Here is an 18651-nt window from a genome sequence, read left to right on the forward strand (position 1 = left end):
ACCACCCAAAAACCACATGGAATTCCTCAGCACCTACTAATCTACACCCTAGCAACCATGTAAAATACCATAGCGACCACCTGGCAATGCTTTAGCAACCATTCTCAAATCTCTTAATGTGTGCAGCGATTCTGCATTTCTTTCAGGAAATGCACTATTTTAGTTATTATTGAGGCCAAACCCATAACTGTAATGAGAGGAGCAGTTCATAAATGTAAATATGTTCTTCTCAATAATATATGACTGTTGTTTTCTTCAAAGCCAGTTTATATGTTAAATGACCAAACCTGATGTCATGGTGATGAGAGGAGAAATGACCAAATAAGCAAAGTGATGTGAATGCATTTGAACTCTGTGTTAAGCTACTATGCTACTCAAAATGTTTTCCCAATTTTGGCAGATCTGCATCAATAATTTTTGCTATTCCATTTTTGCTGTCTGCATTTTAAACAAATAGTTTTCAAACATTCCCACAAGATTTTTTTATACCATTATGACTAAAACATAAAAAGCACCTCTGTTTAGCTTGGCAATTTCTTTTAAGGCTCCTGTGGGGGCCCTCAGAAGGGCCCATTTCTCTTGAATGAACCCTAGGAGCCATCCTGAAGTCAATCACATCAGTCAGTGTGACAGATCCAGGGATGAAACATCAGCATCAAGTCAAACCACATCTCAAACTGAACTGACACTGAGACCACTGAGCTACCCACTCCAAATCGACCCAAATTCAACCTACAATTCCAAACAAGTCAGACAAATATGAGCCCTCGGGCTGAATCAGAGGGCCTGTTTATACCATTAACATGTTTTTCAGTGTTCAGATTTCACTTTGACTGCATGACAAGCCAGGTGTTAACTGGAGCAGCACTGGAGATGTCTGTTTTGAATGTGTGCATTTGGATGAGTATCCTAGTATTTGTTAGGAGTTAAAATGTAGGGTGTGGTGAATGTTTTCTAGTTCACTACTGCTCATTTGGACTTTATTGACTAGTAAGTTGTAATATAGCTGCAATTATGTACTTTTCAATGTAGTAAAGCACAATTTCCACAATACATTAACAAATTTTATTAATAATTTTAAAGAAACAAAGGATGCTAAAGATGTCTAAGACTACCTTTGAGCAGTCTTGTTGTTGGAGGAAGTTGCAGCTAACTGCTTTTCTCCTGCCCCCCCAACTGACATACTTAAGAGTGTCCACAGAAAGCATGCGTCAGTTCCTGCTAACCAGTGTTGTGTGTGATGCATGCTCCAAAAGCCTCAGATTTGCACTGTTCTCACAGCTGGCACCCTGAAGGCCTTGTAATGGGTGTTTTTTTTAAGCGTGTGATGTCTGTGCTCCATCTGTGACCAGAGTGTCTGCAGGTTTTTTGGGTTTTGGCGCGTGTGCTCTGGTCAGTCCCTTGCTGCCATATGCACTGAGACATGGTGGCTACTGGCCTGGTTCAGTCAGGCTGATTTCACTCTCTCTCTCTTTCTCTCTCTTAGAAAGCCAAGCTGGGCCCTGGTAAGAAGGCCATCACCCCTCTGGATGACGACAGGTCCAGCCTACCCTCCTGTAACCTGGACCAGGTCAAGCTCTCTGACTTTAACTTCCTGGCTGTTTTGGGGAAAGGAAGCTTTGGAAAGGTGTGTATGTCATCTGCAGTTGTCCACTCAACAGGTCTGCAAACTTAAGGCATTAACATGAACAAAATGACCAAGTTTAAGTAATATTGTAAGTGTTAACATGTTGACTATTTACACTGAAATCATCTGTTATTAAAGTGACAGTTTGGTGAAAAACAGCCTTAACAGACCTTAACCTTAACTTCCACCCAAAGCCTAAACCTAATTCTAAACCTATTCTAACCTTATCTTCCACCCCAATCCTAAACCTTATGTTAAACCTAACTCTGGCCTTAGCATCCTCCCAAATCTTAAACCTAATCTTAAACTCCACCTAAAACAAAACCTAATCCCAAACCTAACCCTAGCTTTAACTTCCACCTAAAGCCTAAATCTAATCCTAAACCTAATCTTAACCTTAATCTCCACCCATAACTCTCCAACCTAATCCTGAACGTAAAGCTAACCTTAACTTCCACCCATATCTTAACCGAAAGCTAAACTTAATTGTAACTATAACTTCCACTTAAAACCTAAACTTCTGTCTGTCCATAAGTCCTACTCAAACATAAACTTAATTCTAAACTCAACTCTAACCGTAACTTCCTAAGCCTATTCGTAGACCTAACTCTAACCAACTTCCACACAAAGCCTATTCATAATCTCAAACTTAATCCTAACCACAACTTCCATGCAAAACTAAACCTAATTCTCAGTTTGATCATAATCTTAGCTTTTACTCAAAGCTTAAACTTAATCTTAAACATAACCTTAGTCTTAACTTCCACTCAAAAACTAATTTTAAATTTAATTCTAAACCCAATAAAATAAAAATTTAATTCTAAACCCAGTCATAACCTTAAATTCAACCTAAACCCTAAATCTAATTCTAACCTTAGTCTTAACTTCCATTCAAAAACTAAAACTAATCCTAACTTAGTCATAACCTTCACTTCCACCCAAACCCTAAAAATCTACTCCTAATCTTAGTCTTAACTACCACTCAAAGCCTAAACCTAATTCTAAACTTAACCTTAGTCTCAACTTCCACCCAGAGCCTAAAGCTAATCTTAAACCTAACCTTAGTCTCAATTTCAACTCAAAAACTAAACCTAATTGTAAACCTAGTCATAACCTTAACTTCCACCTAAACCCCTAAATCTAATTCTAACCTTAGTCTTACCTTCCACCCACGGCCTAAACTTTATCTTAAACCTAACCATGGTCTCAACATCCACACAAAGTCTAAACCTAATCCTAACACTGTTTATACTGAACACAATGTGTCAATAGACGGTGTTTTATCAATCTGAGTGTCTGTAGAGAATCTATAGGGGGCTATCAGATTAACTAATGACTCTGAGTTTTAATCAAACAGCAGTGGAATCTGTTTTAAAGGAGATTCTAAGACAGTGTGTTCTGCATGTGTCCTGAATTACGGTGGTCTCTCCACAGGTGATGTTAGCGGAGATGAAGACCTCAGAGGAGCTGTACGCTATAAAGATCCTGAAGAAGGATGTGGTGATTCAGGATGATGATGTGGAGTGCACCATGGTGGAGAAGAGGGTGCTGGCCCAGCAAGACAAACCCCCGTTCCTCACCCAGCTTCACTCCTGCTTCCAGACTGTGGTGAGGACTGCGGCACATTTCTTAGTCTCTTTCATCACAAAATTGAAAATTGCGAGTTTGCTAACTCCACTAATAGCACTACTAGTTTTTCTGTTGCAAGTGAACAGCTAGACTACTTCTCCCTCTCGGTGAGTAAAAGCCACAATTCGCCACTAAGTAGTAAAGTCCAAAAAACATTTTCTTGAGTCAAATCGAAATCCTGACCAGCAGTAAAAGGAAAACTGGACTACTGAAATCGCAAAGCTTCAGTTCTTTGTGAAGCTATCTGCCTCCCTTCTGTCTTCACCAGCTAATGGGGAAATAATCTTTTCAAAACTGCCTACCCACAAAGACCCCTCCCACTGGCAAAGCATTCCTCCCACTTTCAAGATCACACTGCAAAAAATGGTAACTTGTCAAGTAAAACGATCTTAAGTCTAGTCACTAAATCTAGTATTTTCCTGTCCAAGCAGAATTACATATTTAGGTACAACAAAAAAAGTGTTCTGCTGATCGGTCCGGTCTAACACAATAAATAACAATAAATGGTCTGAAATCCTGGATGTCATGTAGCCTACAACTGGTAATTTACCCTCGCCTAGCTAGTAGCTAACGAAAAAGCAAAGAGAAAGATTTAAGAGGAACGTTGTTAATTTGGAGAAAAATGGTCTTCTTTGCATTGATAAGCACTCCAGCTGGTTTCCTGATACGTTTAATCTACAAAGAGAAACTGTCAAACAGCAAAAAGTTACGAAACTGAAGTCAGCTTCTCGGTCTCCAGCTTCTTCTTCAAATTTTTCCATACCACCTTAAATGGTGCAGGAGTGCATTCTGACACCTCAGGCATATTTAACATGGGATGGGACCATTCGCACATGAAACTGGAGAGTGAGAAGCTGACTTCAGCCTCATAAAAAGCAAATGGAGAAACATTTTAAAGTAACTGTTCTACTTTTCTTTCCTGCCAGAGATGTGAGAAAAGTGGCTATAGCTGAGCTAAAGCTTAAAGCGGAGCAAAGTAAACGTGTGTTTTTGTTTATATTTTTTTTAGCCTATAGGAGTATATTAACACATACTGAGTATATGAACACATACTGTATTTACAGCCACTGTGGTAAAACGGATATAAATTGTTGTGGCTCCCAAAGTGGATTGATTATTGTTGAAAGGACAAAATGTCTCTTCTTAATTTTTGGGTTGCTGACCCCTGGCCTACACCGAGGGCTGCACAATATGGTAACATTATACGTCATTATGATACATCATGTCACAATATAATACAATATGCTTTTCTGAACATATGTATGTTGCCATTATTTGAACTGACCAACTTCCTATTTCATTCCAAAGAAAGCAAAATTAGTCATATTTAACTGGATTTAGTGCAAATATTAAATAAAATCATTCCATTAACCGTTTTTGATATTACGATTTAAAATGTAGCACTATTGGGTCTTTTTTCTCAGCTCTGACTGAGAAAATAAATATTGTGACAGATGAATGTATCTTAAAGTATTACAATAATATATTTTTACCATTTCGCCCACCTCTACATACCGAAGTATACAGCAGCTGAGAAAGACGACGAAGAAGTCTCCACTGGTTTTTGGCAACAGATGTTTTATTTGTGTCTAAGGGCCGTCCAGTCAAATTCAAGTTATGTCACTTCTAATTAAAATCTTCAGAACCCTCTAAAGTCAAAACTGCTCTGCGATCAGACCTCCTGTTCAATATGAATATTTAATTATTCAATCTCTTTTCTGAGAAGAGCCCCCCACCCCTGTAACCCCCCCATCCCTATCACTCTCCACAGCCTTGAGATAGAGCTGTATAGTAAATAAAGAGCAGCCCTGATGCCTTGTCTTTCCTGATCGCACCTCTCCTCTCGCTCCACAAGCAGATTGGTTTTGAAAAGCCCATTTGATCTGCAGGCAGCAGCCGTAATTGAAATGAGCTCTAGATATAGATTTATGTGAATTTGATTTTGTTTTTATACTCTATGTGATAGAGATGGGAAAATAACAGCTGCCGGAATGTTCTGTTATAGCGCTATACTTTCGTAATCACAACCTTAATTGCAGTTAAGCATGATGGGAAAGTCATGATTAAACATGATTAGCAGATGGTGTTTGAATTGTGGATTTAGCTTTTTTTATTATTTAAAAAAGGCTTTGAAAAGTCCATTTGAGATGATCGTTACTGTTTAAATGTTTTACAAACAGATAAAATCTGTTCAGAGTCATTGTAAAAAACTCGATGTACGCACACAGTCTGCCTCACACCAGCCGAATTCTGTGTTACAGCACCAAGTCAGGAAAAATAATGGGATAATCTGTAGCTGTAATGCTGATTGGATGCACTACTGAGTGTACCGATGAAGGAGGAACCTGGTTCTGTTTAACCTGAAGGCCTGATGATTTATTTTCTAAATGAGAACCAGGCTGATCAGCTTGCTAGCAGGCTAAGTGATAACTAACAAACTAAACAGGTCCTCCATTAATATCACAGGCTTTCCAATAAAGTATGTACTACATGATTTACTGTGAATCTGTAATGTAAACAGCAAAGAATGGGTCTCTTCAGTGTTTTACACCAGTGGTCACCAACCCTGCTCCTGGAGATCTGCCTTCCTGAAGAGTTAACTTACACCCCAGACTAAACACACCCAAGGCAGATCATCAGTCCATCTAATAAGCTGGGTCAGATGGACAGTGGATCAGCAGGACAGTGGATCTCCAGGAGCAGGGTTGGTGACCACAACAGTTATGCAGCTCTCTCAGTCACTTTATTATCTACACCTTTGCTCATCACCTTGAACATGATTTTTTTTTTCCCTTATTGCAGCTTCCTACAAATGATATGTAGTGTGTAACCACTGAAGATAGAGAGCAGCTGCATTATGTTGGAATATGCATATATAATAAGCTCACTGGACAAAAAAAATTGTCGTCTTTAACGACAAGCATGTACTACATCCACAAGCTTGAATAGCACCCCCAGAAGCTCGAACTTGAAAATCACCTTGCATACAGTCCTCCCTGAAGGCTTCCTGAAGTCTGCGATGAACACGATGCTGAGAACCATGAACATACAGGAATAATCCAGATTCATCTGACCAGATAATACATTTCCAGTCATGAACAGTCCAGTGTTTGTGTCTCTTCGGACACTGTAAACAGACAGCTTTTTGAGCAGAAGTGAGCAAAGGCCTCTTACGTGCCGCTCTGCTCCATCTGTTCATGGTGTGCAAGAGTGTTCTTTCATAAATTGGTTTTGATGGACCTGCATTAACCTCCAGAAGCAATTCTTGCCTAAAAAAAAGGGATTTTTCTTCACAAGTCGCTAGCGGTCCCTATCCATCATTTTCGTCTTTCGGCCACACTTCTGATGAGAATTTTCTCTAGACTGGGATTTTGTCACTGCTGGTAGACCTGTCTGTCTATATGCTTTGATACACCTGCAAATTCAGCTACTTCCACTATGGCCTTTGGCCAAATGCAATCACTCCTTTTTGCCAATCATTAACATCTGCTTTGCCACCCATTTTCTACACATCAAATGAGACATTTACTGCACTGTACTGTCTCATGCCCTGTGTGTATTATTAGCCGCGAGCATCCTCGTGTAATGCAAATCTGCAGGAGCCTATAGTTACTATTAACTTAAACACACAAGATGACTGATTTTTTGACCAGGGAACTTACATTTATATACTGAAAAATAAGTTTGATTCTGGTTCTGTTGTCAAGCATAAAAAAGTGGGCTGAATGTCATCTAGAGCAAATAAGATCTCCTTTGCTCCCAGCATAATGGACAAGCATTGAACTGGGCTACTGTCCATTTTGGACAAGTGAAAGTGGCATGAAGAGCTTCATTCAGCTTCTTCATTCAGAAACTAAAACTCTGAGCACTTCCATAGGATAAAAATCAGATGTTTCTAGTTCGGTTTGAGCCTCGTTTGAGCTGCTTTTGGAGTTTGAGCACCTTTTAGCATTTGTTAAAAGTTCTATTTGCTGGAGCACAGCTGCTCAGTTATCTTAGTTGTCGCCATGCCAACAGCAGAGCCAACAGTGATTATGTAGAGTTCATGGTGCCAGCACAAGTTTGCAAAAAATGTTAAAATATAAATCTTTAAAAAAATTGCTTTAAGTAGCACCTAGAAACCTGACTTACATATATATATATATATATATATATATATATATATATATATATATATATATATATATATATATATATAAATATATATATATATATATATATATATATTGCTGCTGTTATGAAATATGACCTTATCATAGCTTATATGTACTCTCTCTCTCTCTCTCTCTCTCTCTAGGATCGTCTGTATTTTGTGATGGAGTATGTGAATGGAGGTGACCTCATGTATCACATTCAGCAAGTGGGCAAGTTTAAAGAACCCCAGGCCGTGTAAGCTTCTGCATGTTTAACTGTTTGTTGAATTGATTGTGTCTCTCAGCCTCTCTAACATATCCTCAGATAGACTTCTGTGATAGACTTCTAAATACTCTGATCAAGTATCAGTGAGACTGCCAATGTCTGCCTAATGTCTGGTTCAAGTTAAATGCAATCATATATTTTAATTGAGCCTTTGGTGGGGAGCATACACTACTGTTTGCAACTCATGGTCATATTAATAATTATTGCTATTTTATAATAACATATACATTGTAAATTGAAATATTTTACTATACATTAGATCAGGGATGTCAAACTCAACCACTTAAAGGGGCATATTAAAAAATATCAGCAAATACATAGGCCAGCTGTGTTTTTATTTTATTTGCACTTTTTGCTGTGACCCCAACTGGATATTGTTTATTCAAAATATGCCAAAACTGCAACTGCAAAATATAAGTTAAATATGCACTCAAAAGTAAATCTAAAACAGTTTCATTTTATTTAGGATTTATTTTGTATTTGCTTGAACTGGACACCAGGCATCTTTTCTTTTTGTGTACCCGCTGACCCATGCATTGTTGTGTGTTGGAACGCACACTACGTTGCAGTGCATGCTGGGGACTGTCGCGCATCTCATAGTGAAACGGACTACTAAGAGTAGAAAATTAAAATAATTTTGTGGGTCGAATAGGACTGTGTCATGGGCCTGACTTAAGTTTGACATATGGGCATTAGAAGGTATTTTAGCTATTTTTGAAAGGTTTAATGGAATCATGAATTTATCAGATGATAAATAATGAACTGTATTCGTCTTTGTATGGTAATTTGTTTTCATAAATTGTCAGATTGTCTGCCCTGAGATGTGATCACTACCTTTGAAATATTAAAATATTTTAAATATATCCTGTATTTAATTGTATGTAATACAAAGACAACATGTGAGATATCGAAACTGGGGAATGTTATAGTTTATTGAAAAATATAAACCCATTTTGAATTTAATGCCAGCAACACATACCACTGAGTGGCATCACCTCTTCTTTTAACAACTTTTTGCCAGTGTTTGGAAACTGATAAGACCAATTTAGGGTCTGTATGGTAATGAAAATTTAGGAAAAGTCATGGAATATAGAATTTGGCTTTTCCAGGCTTGGAAAAGTCATGGAAAATAAGTGCTGGAAAAATCAAAGAACTGAACTTTTCCCCTATGCAGTTCGTCATCTAATCACATTTAAAGCACTGAAGAGTCTAAATCACAAAAAACACAGTCTGAGACTAATGTCTCTGCACATGGACTAGCTTTAGTAACATGTTAATATGAATTCCGGCTAGCTAGGGTGATCATTTATACCTGACACAGTGATTCCAATCCTTTGAAATGGGAATAGTCATCAGAAAAGGCTTGATGCTGGTGCTGCTTTGTAGAAAAGTACTGGCTGAGTGCTGATGATTTAGTGTGACTGAGCAGATCCATCAGTGTGAATAGACTGTGTAACCAGAGTGTCTGTCATTACAGGTTTTATGCAGCAGAGATCGCTGTGGGCCTGTTCTTCCTGCACCGGAAAGGAGTCATATACAGGTAAATAAATACAGTTTATATTTTTTCTTTGTGTTTTATTTCTATTGTTTTCTAAATGGCAGCCTAATAGCCCCTGTGGCTTAGCCCACCGTATATTCATGTAAAACATACTGTCTGAGGGTGAAAATCTATAGATGAAGGAGGTGAATCAACTGTGTCAAAATTTGAGTGGACAATGATCATGTTAGATTATAATCAACTTTAATAGTGTTCACTAAAACAGGCACTCATTTGTTGGCCAAAATAAATAAAAAAGACAGCATGGTAAATTGTTTTTATTGTTGTCATCACAAATAATTTATAAGTATGTACGTAAACTATGTTCTTCTGAATCATACCAGAGTATACAAATCAAATCCAAGATTTCGTTATGCATTTTATCTCCTCTCAAATCATCTAAATCCCTTTAAACAATCTTTCATCCCAAATACTCCTGTATCCATCCCTTATATTGATCCCTTATACCCCCAATCCCTACCTAATTACCCTATATCCATCCCTAATACCCCTTTATCCATCCCTAATTACCCTGTATCCATCCCTAATACTCATGTATCCATCCCTAATGCCCTGATATCCATGCCTGGTGCTCCCTAACACCTTGTATCCACTCCTAAATCTCCCAGATCCATGGCTAATGCCCCTGTATATTTGCCTAAAGCTCCACATCCATTCCTAATACCCCTGTATCCAGCCCTAAGAACACTTTAACCATGCCTAATGCCCCTGCCTCCATCCATAATGCCCTGGTATCCATTCCTAGTGCCCTGGTATCCATGTGCTAATGCTCCGTATCCATCCTCAATACTCCTGTAATACATCCCTAACACCCCTGTATGCAGACATAATTTCCCCATATCCATCCGCAATCCATCCCTAATGCCCCTATATCCATCCTTAATTCCATCCGTAATACCCTTCCATTCACCTCTAATACCTCTGTATCTGTCCCTGATTTCCCTGTGTCTTACCCTACTTCCCTAACACCCCAGTGTCCAGCCCTAATGTAGTCTAATGGCCTTGTACTCCAGTGTTCTTCTGCTGCACTAATGGTGTGCATGCCATCACCTGAACTCCTCTGGTTCTCTCCCTGTTCACTCGCTTGTGTAGCACAGCTGTTTGGCTCCTTCCTGTTGTTTTTAATTCTCTGCGACTGAACTGGCCTGAGGAAATGGAACACACACACACATACACACACACACACACACACACACACACACACACACACACACACACACACACACACACACACATACACACACACACCCTGTTCTCACTGACGTCAGCCAGCATGGCTGCCTGTCTGTACAGCTCTGACACACTGAGACAGTCAGATAGAGCGAGAGAGAGAGAGAGAGAGAGAGAGAGAGAGAGAAAGCGAGAGAGAGAGAGAGAGAGAAAGCGAGAGAGAGAGAGAGAGAGAGAGAGAGAAAGAGAGAGAGAGAGAGAGGTTTTGTGCACTTCTAAAGCCAAACTTTGTTTTTGTAGTTTTGTATTTTATCAGACACTTCAGTAGAAACCCCTCTGATGACGCTGTGCTGCTCTTAGTGTCAGAAACCAACACCAGACTGCAGACTAGCAGCAGCATGGTTCACAAGTATGTGGACATTAGACAATTACACCTATATGGGCTTGTTGGGCATCCCATTCCAAACCCATGGCCATTTATTTGGAGTTGCTCCCCCTTTTCAGCTATAACAGCGTCCACTCTTTTGAGAATGCTTTCCACAAAATTTTAAGCTCTATCTGTAGGAATTTGAGTCCATTCAGTCAAAATAGCAATTATGAGATCAGACACTGATGTTGGACGAGAAGGCCGGACCTGCAGTTGACATTCCAGTTCATTCCTGAGGTGTCAGTGGGGTTGAGGTCAAGACACTGTGCAGGCCAAACTCGACACTGTGCAGGCCAAACTCGTCAAGCCATTGAGCTTAGTATGACCCATTTTGCTACCATTGTTTGTCTATGAAGATAGCAAGGCTACATGCTTGATTTTATGCACCTCTTATCAATGAGTGTCACTGAAACACCTGAAGTCATTAAATAGGAGGGTGTCCACGTACTTTTGGCCATAAAGTATATTTCACAGCCTGCTTGTTTTGCCTGCCGTTGGTCTGTGTAGAAGTACTTTACTGTATTAAATTACTTTTAAAAGCAATCTTGTTTGATAAGTGTTATGCAAATTATTATGATTATTCTATTTTATTTATTTTTTTTAGTGATCCAGTGATCTAGTGATCTAGATCTAGGCATGTTTCATTTGATCGAGTATCGACCTGATCCTTTGTTGTTTTTTTTTTCCCACTGTACTCATGTCGCTTTGGTGTCATTGGACATTATCCACAGTTTACTAGTGTATTTAAAACAGAGAGAAAGTGGAAAATGCAAAATACAAGCAAAGTTAAATGCATAATAGTTCACTGATTTAAAAAATAAATAAATAATATATTTAGAATCCTGGTAAAAAAGTCATTTTGTAAAGTAAATTTACAATAAATTGTTGGCTGAGTTGCATCACTTTTACAGTTGTTATGTAAAATTACAGGAGATTACTGTGTTTTAGTTGCAGTTTATAAGTGTACAGCAGAATGAAGATATAGCATAGTAGTCGTATGGTGCAGGTGAGTGTGGAGTTCCAGTAATGCAACACTGAGCCTCTATTTACTATGATGGTACAGTGATTTTCATTACAGTGTAATTAATTTTATTATTTGCAGGTGCAAAGTTTACCCCTCAACAAGCCAGCCAACCAGAACCTGGAATCTGGGCCTTTTTTTCTCTCCGGTGTTTAAAGCTATGAAACATGCTTTGATGGAATTGCCTGATAAGATTAATGAAGGGTTTTTTCAGCAGATTTGAGTGAAGTCAAAGTCTACACCCTGAAGTTTAGTTCAATTTTCTGCCTCTCTTGGTGTTACAATGGTACAGATGTTCTGATATCTGATATTCCTCTGTGTGAATATAAATGCTGTATTTTTTTAGGGATCTGAAGCTGGACAACGTAATGCTGGACGCTGAAGGTCACATCAAAATCGCGGATTTCGGAATGTGTAAGGAGAACATACATGAAGGCGTCACGACACGCACCTTCTGCGGGACACCCGACTACATCGCCCCAGAGGTTAGTGAACAGGGGGCGGGGCTTGAACCAGAAAGAGCTGTGGGCTATTTACCGCGCTACTCAAACATCACTAAGTTTAAAAAAATCCAAATGGCATCTGCTGAGCTGTCAATCAGCATCACCCTCTCTTGATAGTGAGTTCTGACAGAAAGATGCCCATTTTAGCAATTTTCAACACAAATTATATATTTGATTGTTAGATATTTCATTTCTTGATGAAAATATTACATATTTAAATATACAAATTTTATTTTGGTCTGTAAAAAAGTTTTACACATTTTTACTTCTCCCCTGATGATGAATCCCCAATAAGGATTCTTAGCGTTCTTAAGTGTTCTGTTTGTCAAATGACAGAAATGGTGATACAGAAGTGAGTTAAAGTTGCAAATCTTTAAAAACCTTTGTTTCACAGTGAGTTTTCAAAGTTGTTTTAGCTGCTTTTCTCAATTCAAAACCAATTATAGTAGATAAAACAAAATATAATTTATTATCGATGACTAGTTGAGTAATTTCAGTGTTTGATACCAATTTGTATCAGTTTATAGGGACAGTTCATCCTCACATGAATCAGAGAAACTGATTAGCCTGTTATCTCTCTGTTTTCCACCTTCCAGTTTGTTTCAGTCTCTCAGCTACACCAATGTCTTCCAGCAGTCACAACTAGAGAAACACAAGTTAACTCACTCGGTCATTTCCCTTTGGGTAAAAGCTGGTTATCTTGTAATATCTCTTACTTCAGTCTTCAATTAAATTCAATTCCCTGAAACACCTGATTATTTCTGTTTGTCCTAAACTGTTTTAAAGGGCCCGAATTATTAGAAAACTGTAGTACACTGGGACACTTAAGCTTTGACATTGATCAGAAACAAGCATGTAAATGAGTGAGTGAGTGAATAAACGGGATGACGTTGAATTATTCTTTTACAGATTTATCTGTCTCTACACTTTTTCCTCACATTTTGGCCTTGTGTGCCTCTACCCCTCACACTAGTGACCTACATCCCAACTGACACCCTGCTGCAGACACACACAGACACAATGTAAAAGTCTCTCTGTCTCGCTTGCTCTCTCTCCATGCCCACACACACACTCATAAACGGACCCAGCCTAAGTATTAGTGACACCCCTGCCAATGCAGCTCTAACAGAGAGCCACACAGTCATGTCCTAAAGCAAGTCCTTTAAAAGTCAAGTCACAGAAACCCACTGCGGTGTTTAACTCCCACAGACCTCTCACATGTCTGTATTATCACTGACTGCAGCCCTGCGGCCACCACCTCCACACTAATCACTGTCCACTCCAAATATAGGGGCTCGTTCTGTTTGTTCAGGCAAACTGAATATGCTTTAGATTACTTTATATACTTCTAGATTTTGGTGTAGCTTCATTGACTGTATGATGACTTTTGAAAATTTCTGTATTATCCAGTTATTGAGATGTAAGCAAAGTCAGTCAGAGAGGTTTGATTGAGTGAAATGGTTAATTGTAGAGGAACTTACTGACTTAGATACCTTTACAGTGGTGCTGACAGAAACTAGCAGTCACTATGTCTACAACACAAATATAGACCACCATATAAAAACCACCAGTGAACCTACATATGTTTGTGTATTGTCGCTGTCTAAAAACAACAAAAAAAAACATATTCCCCAAATAGTAAGATTATAGGAGTATTTAGATCCTAAATCTAGACAGTACTGTATGTCCATTTTTATTATATTAAGATTATGAAAATTATTTGCAGATGTTTTAGTTTTACTGATGATCTCAGTGATTTCACGACACTGGCATGGGATGCCTTCTTTGCCACAAGAAGTAAATGTAATTTGTTACTGTACTTAAGTAGTTTTTTTTTTGTGTATCTGTACTTTATTTCCATTTTGGGTGACTTTTGACTTCCACTCCACTATATTTCAAAGTCAAATATCTTATTTTTTACTCCCCTGCATTATGAGAAATCAGTCTTTCCTTTTGGTTTATGTGTGTATAAAATGTATGTATATGTTTATTTGTGTATATTAGGGGGCAGTTGTGGGCTGGAGGTTAGGGATCTGGCCCTGTGACCGGAAGGTTGCCGGTTCGATCCCCAGGGCCAACAGTCCATGCCTGAGGTGTTCTTGAGCAAGACACCTAACCCCCAACTGCTCCTCAGGCGCCATGGATAGGGCTGCCCACCGCTCCGGGCAAGTGTGTGCTCACTGCCCCCTAGTGTGTGTGTTCACTAGTGTGTATGTGGTGTTCCACTTCACGGATGGGTTAAATGCGGAGGAGGAATTTCCCCGGTTGTGGGATCAAAAAAGTATCGCTTATCACTTATTGCTTAAAAGAAAGAAGCACAAAGCAAGAGCACCAATCAGGGCACAGCGCGCACTTAGTTTTGAGCTGTTGGACACACCGACCCAGTGCAGCACACGGTTCAACGTCAGTGCAGGACCGTAAATGGACACGGGAGTGTCTATTCAATATAAATGATCAACTAACCTAACTTTGTGTAAATAGACCACAATATAGAAATATGTCCACATATGCAGTCGTGACTGACGTGTCTTTTTTCTGAATTCATACATTTAAAGTAAATTTGTTTTGGCTAGTTTTTGAACAAAGGCCTACAGATCAATATAGTAAAGGAAACTCCTTTGTGATCCTGATGTTAAAACAAGTTTTTTTTTATTGAACTTAAACTTGTAACTAAGTTTTAAATGAATTTTAAACCAAAATGTTGCTTGTTTGAAAAAAGTTATTTCAGAACCACTCGGTTCTTCCTTATAGAAACCTGAAGTTTACCTTCAGTGTTTTGTGCTTATGATAATTTTAGTAGACATCATTGTCACTAATTAATGACATTCTATTAAAAGACTGTTGTTACAAGAGTAGCTCTGCTGTATTTTCACCTAAAATGAGCTTGAGGTGAAAAAAATCATAACAGGACATTAATGTCATAATTAATGTTTTAGTACTTTTACTTTCATTTACTTTACTTTAGTACATTTGAAGGCAAATACTTTTGTATACTTTTGTACTTTTACTCAAGTGGAGATCTAAAGAGAGGATTTCTCCTTTTACTGGTATAATATTTTGCCTTGAGTATCTCTACTTTAACTCAAGTACATGATTTGTGTACTTCATCCACCATTGTACTTCCACGCCGCTAGATCTGCCCTAGTCACCTCTAAGTGCTTTTATTGTGAAATTGAAGCATCTAGAAGCAAAACGCTTCAGCGACGAAGATGTACACCACACAAACCAGCAGAACAGAGCCAGTGAGCACTGAAGCATGTGAAAATCTGTACTGAGTTCCAATCTGCCTCTGGAAGCAACATCAGTGCAAGAACTGTACATCAGGATCTTCATGAAATGGGCTTCCATGGCTGAGAAGCTGCACATAAGCCTATGATCATTATGTGCAATGCCTGTTGTAGGCTGAAGTATAGCAGTCTGTTGGAGGAATCTGGGATAGTGCCAGGAGAACACTACCCACTGGAAGGCATCGTGCCAACAGTAAATTTCGGTGGAAGAGGGTTAATGGGCTGGGGCTATTTTTCAGGTTTTGGGCCCCTTAGTTCGATTGAAGGGTGTTAATGCTACTGCTTACAAAGACTTTTTAGACAATTATATGCTTCCAGCTGCAGCAGCAGCAGTTATGGGGAAAACACTTTTCCTGTTCTGTGACTGTACTCCTGTGCACAAAGCGAGCTGCATAAAGATCAGTTGTGACAAATTTGTTCTGAAAGAACTCCAGTGGTCTGCACAGAGCCCTGACCTCAACCCCACTGATCACCTTTGGGATGACCTGGAATGTTGATTGTGAGCTAGGCCCTCTCTCCAGAAGAGTGTGAGCTGTGATATCTGCAAAAAGGGCAGCTGTTATTGGTATATAGGTGTGATGGCCAGATGTCCACAGACTTTTGGCCATAGAGCATAGTTCTAGACAAGTGTGTTATGATTTAAACATTATGCTAATTAGCACACCGTATATACAGATGGGCTTATGAAGCATGAAGGCAAAAAAATAAAGATAATGCAGATAATCTGCCTTCTAGCTGTTATTCTGTTATAGCAGTGGTGATGAAGGCTCTCCACAAGTTGTGAAAAATGGGTGCAGTCATGGGCTGGAGGTTAGGGAACCAGCCTTGCAGCTGGAAGGTTGCCGGTTTGATCCCTTGAGCCGACAGTACATGACTGAAACTCCCAACTGCTCTCTGGGCGCTGTGGATAGGGCTGCCCACCACCAAGTGCCTGCCCCCAAGTGTGTGTCGTCACTAGTGTGTATGTGGTGTTTCACTGCACGGATAGTTTAGATTGTGTAATAAAATGCTACGTTGAATTTACTGGTGTGCGTCATTTGTACATAAATAATATGTAACATAAAATATTTTGTAGGTTCATCATGCCTTCAACATGCGGTGGTAGTATGAGGGAAGGCGGGTGAACTTAGGCTGGAGTTCTGGGTGGCTTCTGTCTGTAGCTAGAAGGCCAGATCACCCTCATAGCTGTGGTAGGACTGATCTAGGACTGAGGAACAGGGAGGCGATGGAGACCTCGAACACTTCTTCATGGGAATGGAAGCTAAGGATCAGAATTTATAGGCCATTAGATTGGAAGAAGGAGGGGTTTTTCAGGCATGTTCCTCCCCCCGAACTTCAGTTATAACAGAGCTACATATTACACCAACACATGCTTATCTTCCTCTTGGCAGTAGTTGTGGTGATGTAATGTATTTTAATTACGTGGACATGATGCACACATTTGAATCGCGTCAGTTCGATGTAGCACTTTGTTCAGGGCATTGTAGCTAAGCGCTGTCACCATGAGAGTACATTGATTTCTGTTGAACCTTTTACAGCTTAATTGAACTCTGTTGAGCGGTAACTAATGGTTACAGCGCTAATTGTACTGTGTGTGTGTGTGCATGTGTGGTGTGTGTTTCAGAGCAGTGTTAATGGCTAATTCTCTTGGCTAGCTCTGTCAGTGGGGAGCTGAGCTTATTCAGTCATTCCATTATTCTTAATACTGCCCTACTAAACGCACGCATGCTGCTCCGTTCAGATCTGTCCTGTTTATCAAACTCTGCTTTTTTCAGTGTAATTTGATTTATTTCAGCTCAACTCAAACGACTTCACTAGTAAATGTATGAGTGAATGGAGAGGTGCTGGGCCAAGTTGTACGCTGTATTAAAGGGGCTGTATTTCCTGTGTTTTTCTTGGATATTTTTCTGTAGGCTTTATGCACCCGAACACAGAGCTAATTAATTTTTACATCACTATTTCCAACCCCTCTTTATCCATTATGCTACATTCCCATGTTGTTTTTTGTCCATACAAAAAAGTCTTTCCATGGATCATAATGGTAAATGACCAATGGCCATTAATGTGTTGTTATGGTGACAGTATTAACAGCAGAAAGTTAAAAGTGCATTTTGAAAGAGCGATTTTCAAAAACAGTGGACAAAACAGTGCCTCTGAAATCTGTTGTCTCGATGACGATGATTACAACAGAAGCAATTACAGAAAAACAGTTTAGAATCATCTTAATTAGACTGAAACTCCTTAGGATAAGCCCAGTAATGTTCTCACTCCTGCTTTAATCGTCCATTTCTATCAATTTTAGGCAACTGTTACAGGCAGCATATATATATATATATATAGACAGAGAGAGAGAGGGGACAGTGAAGACTGATATATATATAGATATAGATATAGATATACACATTTCATTTTATTTATATTGCAAACTAGTGGTTTCACAATCTTCACTGTCCCCTCTTATTATCTTTGAGTGTTAATACTGATGACAGCTGATCAGATAAAATATTACAGTGATGGTGGTGAATAATGAGTAGACTCAGTTGAACATGTGGTTGTTATGAGGAATAACGATAGCGTGCTTGAGTAAAGCGTTTGAGAAATGGAAATTTTAACTGGAGAGCAGAAACATTGGTAAACAGCAGGGGGTTATTTTGTTTATGTGTTTACGTTTCAGCTGTGCATGTATCACTAGTGGCTAGGTAACAGACAGGACAGTTGATTGTTAACTTAAGATGTCCTAACTTGAGATAAACTGCTGTAAGACAGTGGTGTCCACTCTTATCCACAAAGGATCGCTGTGATTGCAGGTTTTCATTCCCAGCAAGCTGGAGCACACCTGATTCTACCTGTTTAATCAATTGGCATCAGTCTTTAAAGTGCTCATCATGTGAGCTCCTGCTTTGATGGAGTGAAAACCTGCAGCCACACCATCCCTTGGTGGGTAAGATTGGACACCCCTGATCTAAGACAAGACAGAATTCCTAAATTAAGATGAGATTTGCTTCTGTAT

At 39.2% G+C, this 18651-nt stretch overlaps 1 protein-coding gene across 1 annotated transcript in view; it reads left to right on the plus strand.

Annotated features, from left to right (window-relative positions):
• Nucleotides 1–18651, plus strand: part of prkcaa (protein kinase C, alpha, a) — a 230038-nt gene that overhangs the window by 169137 nt on the left and 42250 nt on the right. Inside the window, exons 9-13 of the mRNA XM_017692988.2 lie at nucleotides 1487–1627; nucleotides 3062–3235; nucleotides 7554–7645; nucleotides 9153–9215; nucleotides 12198–12336. Of these exons, the coding sequence (XP_017548477.1) occupies nucleotides 1487–1627; nucleotides 3062–3235; nucleotides 7554–7645; nucleotides 9153–9215; nucleotides 12198–12336 (609 nt within the window). The remainder of the gene's footprint in view (nucleotides 1–1486; nucleotides 1628–3061; nucleotides 3236–7553; nucleotides 7646–9152; nucleotides 9216–12197; nucleotides 12337–18651) is intronic.

This window comes from Pygocentrus nattereri, chromosome 30 (assembly GCF_015220715.1).
Source record: "Pygocentrus nattereri isolate fPygNat1 chromosome 30, fPygNat1.pri, whole genome shotgun sequence".
NCBI lineage: Eukaryota > Metazoa > Chordata > Actinopteri > Characiformes > Serrasalmidae > Pygocentrus > Pygocentrus nattereri.